This window comes from Equus przewalskii, chromosome 19 (genome assembly GCF_037783145.1).
Source record: "Equus przewalskii isolate Varuska chromosome 19, EquPr2, whole genome shotgun sequence".
Lineage (NCBI taxonomy): Eukaryota > Metazoa > Chordata > Mammalia > Perissodactyla > Equidae > Equus > Equus przewalskii.
The window spans coordinates 51,926,159-51,943,607 of NC_091849.1; the positions used below are offsets into that span (position 1 = coordinate 51,926,159).

The 17,449-nt window shown below is 36.9% G+C and overlaps 1 protein-coding gene across 50 annotated transcripts in view; it reads left to right on the top strand.

Moving 5' to 3' along the window:
- Positions 1-17,449, top strand: part of MLIP (muscular LMNA interacting protein) — a 232,125-nt gene that overhangs the window by 167,087 nt on the left and 47,589 nt on the right. For all 50 annotated transcript variants that reach the window (XM_070586268.1, XM_070586275.1, XM_070586292.1 and 47 more), the window contains 2 exons: positions 114-158; positions 10,940-11,068. In XM_070586268.1, coding sequence (XP_070442369.1) covers positions 114-158; positions 10,940-11,068 — 174 coding nt within the window. The remainder of the gene's footprint in view (positions 1-113; positions 159-10,939; positions 11,069-17,449) is intronic.

Sequence of the window (17,449 nt, forward strand, 5' to 3'; positions counted from 1 at the left end):
GACCTGTATTACTTTAAATAAAAGAACTTTGATATACTATATAAAAATATAGATATATTATTTTACTAAATTGTGAATTTCATGAAATAAACACCATGTTTATAATTTTGCAGGCAAACCTCTCTTCACCATCCTCTACAGTATCTGAGAGTCAGCTGGTACGTATCCTTTTACTAAGCCATAGATCTACTTTAGAAAATTCCCATCTCTCACGATAGTTTTACTTAAGGGGAAGTGAACTGAGAAAAAAGTTACGACATGTAAGTTTGTTCGCTTGCTTGTCTAATAAAAGTTTACTGCTTTTCTAAAGCTCCATGGTGGTTGTTTTGCAGCTTACAAACATACCTAAAACTGTCCATAGACCTTATTTGCTAGTAACTTGTAGCGGCGTTAGAATAGGATGGGTGGGGTCAGAAACAAGATGCTGTTGGAATGCAGAGAAGGAAAGAGCTCTCACTTCTTGATGGGAGAGAGCAGAAAAGAGCACAAGGAGAAGGTCACGTCTGATAACATGGCATAGGTTCTGGCCTTGAGAAAATGGGAAATGAGATATTTCAGACAGGAAGATTAGTAGGTGAATGGTCTAGACTGGGGAGGAGCAATAGAAATATAATGTGAACCACAAACGCAAGCCACATGTGTAATTTTAAATTTTCTAGTAGCAACGTAAACAAAGTAGAAAGAAATGTCACATTATGTTTAATAATATATTTATTTAATGGCATATAAATTATCATTTCAACATATAATCAGTATAAAATTGAGATATTTTACATTCTTTTTTTGAGCAAACTCTTTGAAATCTGCTATTTTACATTTATAGCACATCTTAATTCAGACTAGTCACATTTCAAGGGCTCAACAGGGGACCTGGTGACTACTGCTATTGGACAACACAGATCTGGACTCTAGAATCTGTTATTTATAGATAAGCATTTGATAAATAGGAGAATTACTTTTTCTTATAGTGTTTTGACTTATTCTTCAGCAGATTAAAACCATGAAATAAGTTGCCTAGATATTACTAAAGATTTTCTTTATATCTTTTAATTTTTATTGTTTATAACTGTAAATTCCTATAAATTCCAATTGTAAATTGTAAACAATAGGGTGCTTTAAATAAAATTAATGGAAATATCTAGTAAAGCAGTTTGAGACATTAAGAAGACAAAATCAGTTTAATGCTGACTTTCTTTTCCTTTGTTAAGCAATTGTTTTGGTGTCCTACATTCATAGGCAATAAGTCATCTTGTCATTATTGTGCCAAAATGACAACAATATTTTTATTTGTATCACTGAAAAATCATAAAAAGTATAGTTGGATAGTTAAAATAGCTTGATTCAAGAAAATCATTTGGCTATGTTAGTGTTTGTACATTTAGTGTCTGGATGGGGTGTGTTTGCGTGTGTGTGTAATTTTAGTGTCAATTGGTTTAGAATAGTGCCAGGCAGTCTAGTATGGTTGAAAGATGCTGGAATGGGGGCCCGAAGACCCACCTTTTCCTTCCCGCTCTGACACTCACTCCTGGGCTAGCAGTGGGTAAGTCCCGAATCTGGGAATCTGGACCTCAACCTCCTAAATGAACCATGAGAGCATTCTATTACGTACTTTCCAAGCCCCTCTAGTGCTGTGAGTCTATGATTACCAACACAGGGAAGGGAAGGCGTTGCCATGGAAACCAGCACTGCAATAACTAATGAAGTGGAACGGTTTCCCACTTTAGATATGGAAATATTACTACAACTAGTTTAATATTTACAATAATGATATACTTGTTTCTTGAGAGTAATGTGTGAAAATCAAGAATATTTTTAATATCCACATATAATTTCACTCAATATAGTATAAAAATGCAGATTTTAGATATTGAATGACTAAATGTATATATTTAATTTTTTACAAATAACTATATGTGTGTGTGTTATCTGACTGACATATCTATATCAGTTCTTAGCTTAATATTTTAAGAAACTATTTCAAAGAGGCAAATATATATAATGATTTCATAAAATGAGACATGGTAAAAACAACTCATTGTAAATGTAATAAATAAACCTATTCTTGCCTAATAAACTAATTCTATCAATCCTAAATTTGTGATCTCTAGGGAGACAAATTCAAAGCACTGTTTTGACTGACATTGATGATCATTTCTTTGCATTTCCTTTAGACCTTTCCTCTAAAGAGTTCAAGGAATTTCTTAACCAAATTTTAAATTAAGTTATAATCCAAAAATGCCCTTGAGATGTAGGAAGGTTTGTGAAGGGATTATTATCAAACAAGCTTACCACATAAGAAAGAGCATCTCTTGGATTGATGTAACTATTCAATTCAATCCCTTTGACTTGTATTTCATGACATTAACCCTGTCTTTACATTACCTGGGAGTGGACTAGAGTAGGAATAATTGTATGCAAGAGATGTTATATGGCGATTGCCTCCTTAAGGATTTATAATATTTTTATTCTTAAGTAATGTAATTTATGAATAAAATGATACTTTTTCATTTTTATGAATAAATTTTCAGTATTTGCCATCACAAACTCTCTTTAGGATTAGGTTTTTAATAATTTCAGTAAATAAGAATGCCTTTGAAAAGCAAAACTATATTTATACACACACATATATGTGTGTGTTTATAATATGCACACATATATAGATGCCATATGACAGGTAATTCTGATTATGTGTTACTTTTTGTTTATATAAATGTGTACAAATATGTGTAGCACATAAAAACAAAATTATTGAGAATGTATGATAGATTGTATTTAAATTATATATAAAGTAGAGGAAGATGGGCATGGTTGTTAGCTCATGGCCAGTCTTCCTCAGCAAAAAGAGGAGGATTGGCAGCATGTGTTAGCTCAGGGCTAATCTTCCTCAAAATAAAAAAAAAAGAATAAATAAATAATATAAATGAATACTGTATGTTTTGTATAAAATAAGCAGTTAAAATTATTTGACTCCTATTTTAGGAGAGAAATGTAAAAAGTTAATTGAAGGGAAGATTTATGATAAATTGTGGTGGCAGAAGCTTAATACAGAAGGTGTTATGCTTTTGAGATTTGGCTATTTAAGGATAGATCATTCTTTTATACTTCTTTCTTTTTAACTAGGCTTACTTATATGCTTGTTTACATGGCCCCTGTGCCAAATCATCATTGGAAGGAAAAAAAGAAATATGACCTGCCTCTTACTCTAAAATATTCCCATTGTTTACTCTGGAAGCCAAATGATTTAGTACTGGGTTCAGGGGGAATAGTTTGGGGGCCGTTATGAAGCTAGTTCACCAATCTGTGCCTCAGTTTCTCTTCTTCTATTAAACAGCATCACAGTACATCAAAACTAGAAAAGGTCTTAGCAATGAGGGTATTGGAAACACCTGTCTATAAAATGGAGGTTGGAATAACTCCTCAGTCAATTTGAAGCCGTGGCTGCATGGCTCACATATCATAATCTGTGAAGTTGCCATTGTAGCGTTGTACATATGAGAGGTGTTATTATTGCATGTAAATCCTCTGAAATATTAAGAGATAATGTGAGTGGCCATTTTTACAGATAAAGAAACAGGCTCACAGAGTTTAAATAGTTTGCCTAAGATCTCAGTATCAGTGGTCATCTTTGTTCTGCATGACTTTCAAAAAGGAATTTTGATAATTTTGATATGCATTTTAGATAATTCAAGAGGAATAAAGTTGAAGGAATTGGGAAATTGAGCCTTTATGGAACTGTGACCTTCGCTGGGCACCTCATGTATTGCTGGCATTCTTGCATGGCCTGCAAAGATATGACCACTTACTGAAGAGGAGACTGGGTCAGATTAGCCAGGGTGTTGAGGTCTTGAACCCGTGGACAGTGCTTCTCCTAGCATCATAAATGGAACAAAAGGAGAGGAAGGATCTAGAATCTAGGTTTAACCTGCAGAAACCTTTCCTCTTTCCTGCGCTGAGTCATCACAATATTCACAGAGGCTGGTGGGGTCTCTTTTCTCTGGATTGAAAAAGGTTGACCTCTACAAGATGGGTATGCATTGGTCTTCCTTAGCAGTCGGTAGGGGAGCCTAGTTTAGATCACATTTAGCTTTTACTTTTGAAATTTCATGCCATTAACAATGTTCATGATTGTCCAGGGTGGAATTCTGAATCTAGAGAGTACAAAACAACAGAATGAAAAAAATGGCCACATGGCCGTATACAGGTACAAGCAAAGGCAGCTTACTGGAACATTATAAGGAGGCGTGCTTGGACTTGCAGATACTTTGTTCCCAGTTCTGAAGGCCAGCTGATGTGTCCTGTTTTAGTGGTGGATGACTCATCTTTGAGGGCCCTTGAGGTCTCTGTTGTTCAGCAAATGCAGCCCGGAAAGCTCTTGTGGAGAGCTGATGTCTTCTTCAAGCTCCAAGGCGGTTTGTCCTTGACCAGTTTTTCCTTGACATGACACACTTAAGTGCTGCTGCATTGGTCATCTACGCCTCCTCGGGTTGAGTCATGCAATTGTCCTTTCTTTAACCATTGAAATATTTCAATCTGGCCAATGTGTGTTGTGTATATTCCAGAAAATGTTTCTCAGGCTGCAGGATGTGGTTTATAATTATTGAAATCCTATATATGTTTATTTTATACAAATATCGTAGTAATTATACATTTTTTCTTTTTGGAAAAAGCACATCAGGTAGGTCCTTTCCTGCACAGTCTAGATCATTTATTATCAACACCCTATATTAAAAATGTGAAAATAGGAAAAAGAAAAGTTTTTGTCCTTTCAAATTCCTTTTATGCTTTTTTCTTTTTTAAAAAGTTCTGTCATGCATATTATCTCATTAGGTTCTCACAGTCACCTTGTGAGTTAGTATGGCAGGAATTATTTCCATTATTCTGATGAAAAAACTGAAGTCCAGGTATCTACGATGCCGCGTCAACCATCCCATAGTTAATGGGTAGTATACAAATCTGGTTTTTTTTCCCCTCCAATCTTAGAAGCATTACTCTGTACCACAGTGTTTTGAAATCTGAGATATTTCTTTGACGAGGGAAAAAAAGCTTAAGTATTTGCTTCAAGCTTATAATGTTTATTTAAAAAAAAGAGAGTTAATAAACATTTATGAATTGAATGAGTGAATCAGCTAAATAATTTAGAGAAAATTGCTTTTGTCAACAGTCTTGACTGGTGGGATGTTTTTGAGTTTCTATGAGCTTGTTACCACAGAAACCCTAAAAAAAATAACCCTGGAGAATGAAGACAGGACTGAAGCAAACGGGTAAAAGACACGGCTATGGCACGTTCACAAACTCTTTGGATCCATCGAATAGGTAGAATTCTAGCCAGGCTCACAGAATTTTCTCCATGCTGTGTTTTAGTACTTTCTTGCTCTTTTATTACACATCTTAGTTTTTCAAAAAGATAAAAAATAAATCCTTTAAAACGGAGACACTATCTTTTATTTCTTTTGCTCCCTCATCACTCTACCCCAGAGCTTGCTACTGTAGTCAAAGGCAATGAAAAATATCGGTCCACTACTTGAAGTTACTAATTTGAAAAAGATGTATTCCGAGAAGCCATTATTTTAAAATATTAGTAATGGATTCTCTAGGTCAGTGCTGGCAGTTAATTTTCAACTTTGGTCTCTAGCCAGCGGCAGTACCAACTTGTTGTCATAGAATTATGATTATAAGCTCCAAAGGACAGAAACAATGTCTATTATTACAGTGACCTGAGTAGCAATGCTCAAGGATAAGTGTATACTTGATGAGTTATAAATACAAATGAATAGCGGGCTCCGACCAGCTCCTCACAGGCCATTAAAACCTGCCCCAGGGCCATGGAGACTCCACATACTCTCTCTCAGACTTTCTCCCTCAAGACTAAGAGTACCGTTAGACGTGATCTACTGAGGTCCAGCCCACTCCTGCATCCTCCAAAAAAGATGACATCACTGTCTTTTGGTGTTAAGAGTTATACTGTTTATCATCATAAGCAAACAGGGGGAAAACAGCAACTTTTTAAAAATGGAGAGGGTTAAAATCTTGTGAGGTTCCTAAAGAAGTGGTTTCTGGCCTTGACTTCCTGCATCCATCAGGGGTGATAACTTCAGCCTCCTATTACCTCCGAGCGTGGAGCTCAGGAATCCCCTTTCCTTCTTATGGTTCTCTGTTTGTGAAAGGCTGTCTGGATTGTCTATCCTGCCAAGTTCCCTCTTCCTGGTTAAAGTGTAATCAAAAATCAGTCCAGGAAAAATAGAGACTTCAAGCTGGCAATCAATACCCTTAAGGCCTCCATACTGGATTATAACCAGCATACTGGGCTTCTGCCTGACAATTAATTTATTCATTCTTCAAGTACTTATTAGCACCTAGTATGTTCCAGGCACAGTTTAGGTGTTGGAGATACAGCAGTGAACAAAACAAAGATCTCTAGCCTCACAGATTTTACATTCTAGTGGAGAAAGCAAGACAGCAAATACATGAACAGATGTCAGATTTTGATAAGTACTATGGAAAAATATAAGGTTAAGTAAGGGGAGGTGAGGATTGTAGTCCTGGAAAGGGAGAAAGGAGTTCCAGACAAAGCACAAAGCAAGTGCAAACTCCTGGAGGAGGGGATATCATAGCATGTGTGCTAGAGTGGAGAGAGTGAGGGGCTGAGAGGGCAGGAGCAGGAGATTTGGCTGGAAAGGGAGAGGCCAGTTGGGCATAGGAAAGATGAGGTCATACAGCGCCTTGCAGGCATTGCAAGGGTTTGGCTTTTACTTGAAGTGAGAAGGTGAGGTATTAGAGAGCTGTGAGAGGAGTCGAGTGACATGACTTGACTTATACTGTGATTGTTCTGTGGTTTTCTCAACCGGGTTGTCAGCACTCTGAGAACAAGGGTTATGTCTTACTCATCTCCATAGACACTACAGTTCCTAACATAGACTAGGTCCCAATTGGCAACATGGCTCCGGAGAACATCTGAGAGACGTATGCCTCAGAGGTCCAAAATGGTAGTTGTTTTGTCTTTGAGGCACTTCAAGAATGTCTTACATTCAGTATAAATCGGTTCTCAGGAGGTTCATCAAAATGAATTGAAATTTGCCATTTGGAGAACCTCATTGTTCTTTCTGTGCCCTTTGTGCTGACTCTGAGAGTTATTGCTTGTTTTTATTTTTCCTCTTAGGCTGGAAAGAAAATTATGGAATTGCTTTCTCTGGCATCGTAAGAATATTTGTGTCTATCAATCATGAGTCCAGCTCTTCTATGGATTCCATAGCACATAAAAATGAAAGAAGGGTCTCTTTGGGCTAGTTTAGTTGTAATATTGCTGGACAATGACAATCTTGTAGTAGCTCACTTTTATAGACTCTTCTAACTTGATTAATCTAATTTCCTTTGCTTTCGTTTGGACCCAGACTTAGCAAATTAGATTTGCCCGAATTAGAGAACCAAAGTCTACTTGAAGTCTGAAGGTACCAGGCAACTATGAGCAAGGATGCAATGTAGAGTAGAAATTAATAAAGGATAGTGTGTTCTAAAGCCTCTCCTTCAGTCTGGAGGCAGAAGCTCAAGGTTAAACAGATGTCTCTGGGATGGCAGACCAAGGAAGGTCTATCTTTGGATGGGCAGCATGACATTTTAATGGGATGAGTTCTAGTTGAGTATCTTTCATTTTTTAATGTGCACATGAATCACCCAGGGATTTTGTTAAAATGCAGGTTCTGATTCAATAGGTGTGCGGTAGAGCCAGACTTCTAACAGATTCTCAGGTGGTGCTGATGCTGCTAGTCTATAGACTCCATTCTGAGCGGCAAGGTGCTAAGCAGACATCTTCTTAGTTGAATAGAACCACTAGTTTACTTTGTGTTGCAATTTAGTCTTTAGCAAATGTAAATTAAATGACCATTTGACATTGAGGAACGGGTCTTAGGAAGAACAGAGAGGAAGTTTACTAATATTCCAAGGCAGCCTTGTGTGCCAGCAACAGCACCAGTTGCTTCAGACTTTCTAAAAGGCACTTTGAGAATATTGTTTGAATGATGGATTTGAGTATGCAGAAACAAATTTTGTGCAATAACTCTGTGTGGTGTGGTTCCTGAGGAGGCAGGAGGGTAAATAATAAAATGTGCCATTACTGGTTATTAAAGGACCTAATCATGGGTTAGAATTATAACCCTTTATCAGAAGGTCCAGACAGATTGAATGGCTTTTTCAAGGTCATGCAGTCTATTAACACTAATGCAAAAACTAAAATCTATATCCATGATGTTCTCCCCTGACCAATATCATGCTGCTTCTTAGGAGTGGATTTTTAACCAGATCTGGAGAAACATCAGTATACATTTTGATATCTTGCCCACACAAACTATAGTCCTTTAGGAGGTGGAGTGTGGGATGTCTTGTGTGTGTGTGTGTGTGTGTGTGTGTGTGTATGTGTAGCAGAAGGGAAGACATATGGATTTGTGTATTGAGCAGGAAAACGTCAGGTCCTAAGCGTTCCAGGAATACTCTTTTGTCAGGAATGTTTGTGCCACACTTAAGGAAAGAAAAACTGGATTTAGAAAGTCTAGTGAAAAGAAAAGATAAATGACAAAGAATGTGGTAACAATGGCCAAAATCAAGGGTGTGGTAATTGTGATTGATGGGTCAGGGGAAGTTACAGAGACAGGTGTTAAAAAATGATTTAAAGTTTCTATCTATGCTGTTTCTCTCTCTCTGGAGAAGGCAGAGGAATAATTGAAATCATGAGGTTAATGATCTGACCAGACCTGGATTTAAATCTTGACTTCTCCAAATATAAACTTCATGTCTTTGGCATGTAACTTATTCTCTTTAAAGCGTCTCACAGAGTTGTTCATAAGGAATCCATGAGATAATCTATCTAAAGTATTCAGTACAGTGCCTGATACCATAAAGATAAGATATGGAATCTGGGTCTATGGGAGATCTAAAGTATTCAGTACAGTGCCTGATACCATAAAGATAAGATATGGAATCTGGGTCTATGGGAGAAGCTTCAGTAACTGATTCTGATACTGAAGGTCCTTGACAACCAACCAACTGGAAGAGTCTCTTTTCTGGTCTCATTCTGGAGGGTAATGACCCCAAGAGAGGTGACCTGAGTGAAAGTCTCCAGGCCAGGATAATCCAAAATATCTGCTTGCTACCCATACAGGAACCGGGTAGCCATGTTTCTCTGGCAGAGGGATTCTCTTGGCATATCAAGCGCTCCTGGTCAGATTTCTTCTTTCTGCTTTCATTGTTCTGCATGCTGCCACCAAGCTTAGCTCCTAAAGCTACAGGCTGGTTTTAGAACCTGGTAGGCCCTGAGTACTGGAGTTGTTGTATGGATTTCCTGCCTCACAAAGGAGCAGGAGAGTAGGTGGCACAGGAGTAGGAGCAGAAGGAAGGAGAAATGAAACAGGAAGTCAAGTGGGAAAGAGAGACAGGAAGTCTAGACAACTTAGGATCATGACCCAGATACCAGGCATCTCTCTTATTACAGGTGCTGTAGAAATGAGTGACTGTCTGGGCTTTGTTCCTCTGTTGAGTTGACTGGAGGGATATTGCTCTCATACGTATACTCAACTGTGTGACTTCATGCATAAGTGGATGTTACTTGCTCAATTTTTCCCCTCGAGAGAAATCAGTTCCTTAAGTGGGAGATATTTCTCAGCCTGGGGAAGATAGCGATTTTCTCAATCTGTTTTTCCCCAGTTGGCATATATATGAAAGACAACTGGGAAAATATCGATTGAAAGAAGTATTGCGGAGCGGCATTTATTCAAGACTCAAAATATATCCGGTAGTTTATAGAGCAGAGAGATAGATGTAGTCCCTTAAGGCTTCACTTGTGAGCATCAGCATTGACTGAGGAGAGCTAATTTACTATTTTCCTAGAGGAAATGGAGTTGAGAAGAATGATTACAGCAAACTGCTTAAACAGAAAAAGTGTCACAACTTTTTATTGAGTCTTGTTTGGGATGTTTTTGTAAACTTATCAATCATTTTGTGACAGTTTACGGTGTAACAAGATTTTGGTGTTTGTGAAACATCCTTTTGAAACAGCCCCAAACTAGATTTCTTTGTTTCTCTCTCATCATACTGACATTGGGTCGAAGTTTATGAATCTTGAATGACCAGTCTATTAGCTAACACTCTTGATTGCAAGTTACAGAAGTAAACTTGACTTTGAAAAGAAAGGGAATCCATGTAAAAGAAAAGGAAAGTTTTAGGGAGGTTCAGGACAAGAAATCCAGCTGGGCTGCAGGTATGTTTTGAAGTTCAATTCTGGAAAGCCCTTAGCGTCTCAGGTTAAGGCTTTCCCATAGCTGCCTAGTTGCGTATTATAATTTCAATCTCCTAAAGTGACTGCAGAGCAGTTTAAATGACTAGTCCACATTGTTAGGAGACACAATCTATTTGCTGCCCACTGCTCACCTTCTGAAGTCAGTAGGCCACCCCTGGTTTCATCATACATACTATGAACTTGGTTTCTGGGGGTGTAGCTCTGTGGATTTGGGGGCATGGAGGGCAGTTTCCAGAAAAGGAAAGTTGTTATGGTCGTGGTGGATGTGCCAAATTCCTCTATCCTGCTATGCCCAGAATGAGAATGCTGCCTGGCACCGAGGATGCTCTCCGTATTTACCAGATGAAATAGTTATTTACTGAATGCACTGGCAAGGCTATGAGAACATGTTTGGCTAGATAAATGAAGAATGTTTTGCATTTTGAACGTCATGACAGTGGACTTTATGAGTTGATTACTGTAACAGTTAACTGAAAACTAAAGTTACATTAGTTAACATCATTTGATTTCCATGCTGTTTTTCTGTATTTGTGAAACCATTTTAAAATTAAAAAAAATGTAAATTTTTGTGAGAACATTTGAATGACAATACATGTTTATTTATTTTAATAGTGTTTATTTCTCTATTTTTTAAAAATTTATTTGATGGACATGAAGACTAAGCCTGGAGTAATTCGCCCAGTACCTGTAAAATCCAAAATCTTACTGAAGAAGGAGGAGGAAATCTATGAACCCAACCCTTTCAGTAAATACCTGGAAGATAACAGTGACCTCTTTTCTGAGCAGGTGAGCATCCCCATGAGAAAATCTTTGACATTTTGATAAATGACTATATAAAACCTAGTGCTGCCTTTCTGAATATAGTGTGTGCAAGACTGTGTTCATCTGATTGGAATATCCTTAGTAATAAAAAAAAGATCCAATTTTGCATAATAAAAAGAAATTCTTATATATTTTCAGGATGGTATTTAATTTTTTTTTTTTTTTTTTAAGATTTTATTTTTTCCTTTTTCTCCCCAAAGCCCCCCGGTACATAGTTGCGTATTCTTCGTTGTGGGTTCTTCTAGTTGTGGCATGTGGGACGCTGCCTCAGCGTGGTCTGATGAGCAGTGCCATGTCCGCGCCCAGGATTCGAACTAACGAAACACTGGGCCGCCTGCAGCGGAGCGCGCGAACTTAACCGCTCGGCCACGGGGCCAGCCCCTTTTGAAGTATTTCAATGTTTTTTTCCTAAAAATTTTCTACCTAGTGCTGGTATTGTTTTGGGACTTTGCTCTCTATAAAGACACTGGTTGGATGAGTCAAATAGGTGTTGCACTCTTATTTCTAAAATCCTGTCTCCTTTTGAAGAGATGCAATATTTTAGATTTAGTATATTAGTACGTTTGACAAAATTTCTATTGTCTGGATTCATATTGACATAGTAGAGGTGAGGTGAGGGCCTAGATTGAGTGGTACTAGTTAGAGGCCAGGGGCTCAAGTTATCCAAGGCTTTGTTGCTCATTTGGTTTACATGTAAAGAAGGTCTTCCCCTTGTATATGCTTTATGTTGGAGGTAGTATAATGGAAGGTTGTTGATGGTACTTTATAAGATATTTGGAAAAATATGAAAATACATGATATAAAACTTGGTAAATTATTTCAAAGATAATCTTGACATATTTGTTTGTCTTATTAAAATGCAACAAATAGACATAGGTTATGTGGTTTATATGTCAAACATTATTATGTGGATAAGCAATGTAAGCAATCCAGAAATCTTTCTGGATACAACAAGGACACATAAGATCACCACATTTGGCAATCTGTAATAAAATTACATTCATATTTATGAAACATAAGGAATATCTTATCTGCCACACATTAGCTCTATAAGCCTGAGAAAATTGTTTCATCTTTCTAGGCTTCAGTTTCTTTCTTTTTTTTCTAAAGGTATGCTTTTTTTGGGGGGTGGGGGGAGGAAAATTGGCCCTGAGCTAACATCTGTTGCCAATCTTCCTCTTTTTTTCCCTCCCCAGAGCCCTAGTACATAGTTGTATATCCTAGTTGTAAGTCCTTCCAGTGCTTCTATGTGGGACGCCCTCTGAGCATGGCTTGATGAGGAGTGCATAGGTTCACGCCCAGGAGCCGAAAAGGCAAACCCTGGGCTGCCGAAGTGGAGTGCACAAACTTAACCAATGGGCTATGGGGCCGGCCCCAAGGTTCCAGTTTCTTAATGCATAAAAAGAGGCATTCAGATCAGGAACTTCCTAAAGATCCTTCAAACTCTGAAATTTGGGTTACTTAAATTTAAGTTTGACCCTGACTGGGTCAGAAATCCCTATGTAGCCTTGGGAAAGTTCAGTATAAATACTGTCTCAAGATTAACTATAGATTTTATTTATCGAATGGAGATGAAAATATTTTCTGTCTGTATATACTTTCTGAAGAGTGATATGATTTTGATAAGTTAAAAATTTTTAGAAGACACTAATATCATTGAAAATGATAATTAAAGGCAATTATTTTCATTTTATGGAATAAAATATAGTTCTCAATTTAAATTAGAGAAATCTTATTTATGTGTAGGTTTGTCTTCACTAATTCACTAATTCACAGTGTGGGATCATTACAAAAAATTTATAAGAATAACCTAGTTTTATATGACAAAAATGCCAACAGTTAAAATAAATTTCACATATAACTTAAATTCTTCGAAATATGATCTAATGCTCTAAAATAATTTGTTCTTTTGTATTAGAATAATTTCAAACTTATGCATTTTATTTTACATGAGATTCTTTGCAGAATATCAGGTTAATCTACCTATAATTTATCACAATTTACTGTCCTCTGAAATGATAAATTCCATTTTTAAATGTAGAAAATTCTTGTCATTCAAAGGAGTTGCCATTTGTTTTCATTACTTTTCCTGACTACACAGCAACTTCAAAGCTCTGTTTATGTACAACACAAACCTAGGTATTTCCAGAGAATTTGTTGAAAATTTGAGCTCTTTTGCAACTATTAAGGTGCCACAGACATAATCTTATTTATATTTTCTTTCCATCAATTTTTTCTTGTGCGTATCCCAACTTCTGTGTGGAAGATGGGAAGAAGGAGTTTGCAGACTCAGAATTGAAAGAAGTCTAGCATACTACTTAAAAGTGAATTTCAAATGTTCCCTGGTCTTATTCATTGACCCTGCATAAAAGGGAAAAGATAATAGAACCTTGGGGCCACTACACCCTGGAAACTGCATATGCTATCAACTGGCCTCCTTATATTGAGCTCGGACTGTCGTCTCATTGTGTCCAGTGCTACAGGGGAGGCAGGGGCCAAAGACGGTTCATAAGAGTAGATGCTTAGATCTACTTAAAAAAATGAATTGACTAGTAATTTATAATCTCAGTATTGCTACTTCATCAGAACTTCCATAGAAGGGAGCACATTCAGATTCAGTTCTGGTCACTACTGTGTTCTATACTGCTGCCACAGACTGGATTGAATGGTTCCAAACTCAGCTGATCTCACCCACCCATGTAATGGGAAATGTGCCGGACAGTTGGGCCAAATTGAAGCAGCTCACATTCACTAATCTGTCTTGTACTGGGGGCAGTTCCACATGACAGGAGATGTTGGATGGGATTGTTAAGGCAATAAATTTCCCCTGGCAGCTTCACTGTCATAAAATATGATTTCAAACTTTCTGTTATAAAAGATCACAAACTAAAGATGATGAGACCAGACGGGAATGAATTTACTGTTGCTTAAGAAGGTGCATCTGGGCAGGCTTTTAAACTGATAATGAACTGAAAATTTGCCTGGAGACAGCCTCTGAGTACTAAAAGCAAAGTTGGAAACCAAATGCATAATCAAGTAATTGAGACTTGTTAATCAACAACTTTTACACGAAAATGGCATAGGCCAGGAAGCGTCATTCTATATTAGATGGATTTTTGAACAAAAATGCTTCAGAATGAAGCTTATGCTTCTCTGGAATTACCTTTAAATCCATTACTGTATCAATTTGTGGTCCTTTTGGGTTATTACAAAGTATCCTCACTCTCCACATGTGGATTTAAAACTATGGTGATGTGCTTTGAAGCATAGTTCTATTGAGAATGAACAGCAGTGTTGGAAAATAATTAACAGAATCGATTGGACAAATGGGCACACAGAAGACAGAGCATCTCAGAAAATCAATTTACTGACGAGAATGAAGATACTAGAGAATTGAATGGTTTTTAGTTTGTCTGACTACTTGTGAGTTTGCAAAATATATTGATTGCTTTCTGGTCATTTAATGTATCTAATTAGCTAAAGGTGGTTTCTTCCCTGAAGTTTCTCAATTTAATACGAATAGCAGTTGCTAACCTCAGTTGTAGAAAATGTTCCATAAAATATTCTCTCTCATTTTTTATAAATGAGTCATTCAACCCTTGATATTAGATATGTCATTTCCTTCTTAAAGCCCTAGAGAAATGTATCAAAAAGTTTTGAACAGAATTAAAGGAGGAATATTGTAATTTCATCTGATTTTTCTGGAAATACTCTCCTTTTTTTAAAAAAAAATGAGAAATAACACTTGCCAGCAGGTAGGCCTCAAATTTTATTTTCCTTCTAATTTACTTCAGTGGGGAAAAGAACATGATTTTGTACAAAAATGACCATTTAACGAATTTCCTTCACACTACTTCACAGACAACATAAAAGGATAATTGTAGGGAATTTTCTTCGTTGTAGTATTTTCATTCTTTCTTTCCTTCTGATTTTTCTCATACATCTGACTTGCTTCTGTGGGGGACAGGAATTGGCCACTCCAAGATATGTCTCTTTGGCATGAGGATTATTTTAGGCTGGTTACTTTTAAAAACTGCAGACGGGAAGGAGGCTCTGAGGAGTAGAAGTTACTTACCCTTTGTTAAGAGACATTTACATTGTAAAGGAAATCTCCATCTGTAAAGGTGCCTCCCTCTCTGTGCCAGGAAGAATTGGGGCAGATGACCTTATCTCTAGAAACTCTTAATCAATGCCAAAGGCAAGGACTTAAATCTGCATTTGTTCACTGTACTTGTGTGGTAATCTCCCATGATCAACTCCCCCTCCACCCCCAACATCCTCCTTTGTCTTTAGCTGAATATGATATTTAAGGTGGTGGCTTCAGCCATATTGGTGAGTCGCTCAGTTTGCCTGAGCCTCTCCCATGTATACATGTTATAAAGCTGTGTTTAATTTTCTCCTGTTATTCTGTCTCATGTGAATTTAATTTGTTCTCCGGGCAGAAGAACCCACAATGGGTAGAGGAAATGTCTTCCTCCCCTACACTTCCCTTCCCTACCAAACGCTCTCTGTTTGACATTCAGCTTTGATGATTATGTGAGTGACTTTCAGATTTCTATATAAATATTCATCAAGTTATATTTCCACTGTGATCTTCTTCACCTTCACTTCCTTGTGTCACTCACATGTTAAGACTACAGGGCAAATACTCACCTTTGTCATCAGGTGAAACTGACAATATTGCCTTTTATTCTGAATGACTTTTGGCTTTGCCACAAATTAGTACTTTTTCAATCTTTGTTTCTCAATCAAGATGGCTCATTCTTTTTTGTCATAAAATTATCTTTTATCATTGCTAACATTTTATTAAGAAATATTTTTAGAGTAAAACGTTTAGCCTCTTTAGGTCTAGAAATGATTAAGTGATTTGTTTTAAGGGGGAGAGAACTGTATTTCCTTATAGTGTTACATTTCTTTTGGAAGGGTTAAAACCAGAGATTTGTCTTCTCCAAGTTTTACCATGTTGTTTTTGTTTTTTCAAGTAGTGAAATCTTTGTGAGTTTTTCTCTTCTTTTGTTTTCCTTCCTCCCTCCCTTTCTTCTTTCCTTCCTCTATATGTAACAGGTAATAGACAATTTATCATAAACAGGTTATATACTATATGTAATAGGTAATTTATCATCAACACAATCAACCATTTTCTTAGTTTTATATGTTTTTTAAACAGTGTCCTTTAGAGATAATATTTGCTTTTTACTCCAGGATAGAATCAGATAGAATCACCTCTTTAAACTTAGGATTTCATCTCTCCCCTTTTTTGGCTTTAGTTTTCTCTTAACCTTGTGTGTGTATCAAGGTTGGAAGATTGGAATAAAGAATTGCAATTTTCCGTGGCAGGTGTCTACATTGCTAAAGGAGTTTTTCCCTGCCCCCCTTCACTTGCCTTGTGTAGGGGTCAGAATCTTAAAGAGATTTTCACTGGCTTAAACCACCCTCCCCCCCACAAAAAAAGGGCCTATTTGCCACTTCTATCATAATTGATAGAATTATCCTAATAATTCTAATAATTAGTTAAGCTCTAAAACATTAGCTGCTTAACAAATATTTGGTGAATAAGTACTGTCTGACTTTACCCCAATCTACTGAGAAACGAGGACAATCTGAAAGCTTTAAGCAAATGTATTCTCTATGCTTTGTTCACCCATGCTATCCCTATATGTCTTTATTTAAGAGGGATGGCCATTGCCAAATTTAGAACCTCTGGGTAAATTTGCTCCAGTTTTAAAATAAGGCCTTGTTAAAATAGAATTAAAAATCCTATATTGGTTTCATCTGAAAAGTATTAAACAACAGTTAGAATGCAAAAGAGAGAAGGTAGCTGTGTAAAAATAATTTTAAGTAATATCCAAATTAAATGTTATTCAGAGATTAGAAAGTTAGTTTTATTTGTTGGCAAGAAAAAAGGTGCACTCTTCTGTTTTACTTTACAGACATCTCTATCCCAGAACTTCTCCTTGAACTTTGAGTCAAGGTCATCCTATGAATAGAACTATAGATGGAAGCAATCACGTGTCTTTGGCATAATTTTGTCTTATGGTATATAAGATAATTTTGGTAAAACTAAGGCCTCTTTCCTAGGACACTGTCTACAGTGCTCTCCTCGCTCTCTCCCTCCCTCCGCAGTTTCAATTCCACAACTGAAATACAATCAGAGTGAGAAGCCTGTGATTTTCTTTGCTCTACTGTACATTTTCTTTGACCCATGAAAAGCAGAATCAAGGTAGAGTGCATAGAGGAGGACGTAGTAAAAACCTGATGTAGTCTTTGACTCTAAACGCTAACACTGATGTGTTTGAAACATGTTATCATCTCTAAACACTGGAGAGATTGTTACAGATTTTAAAA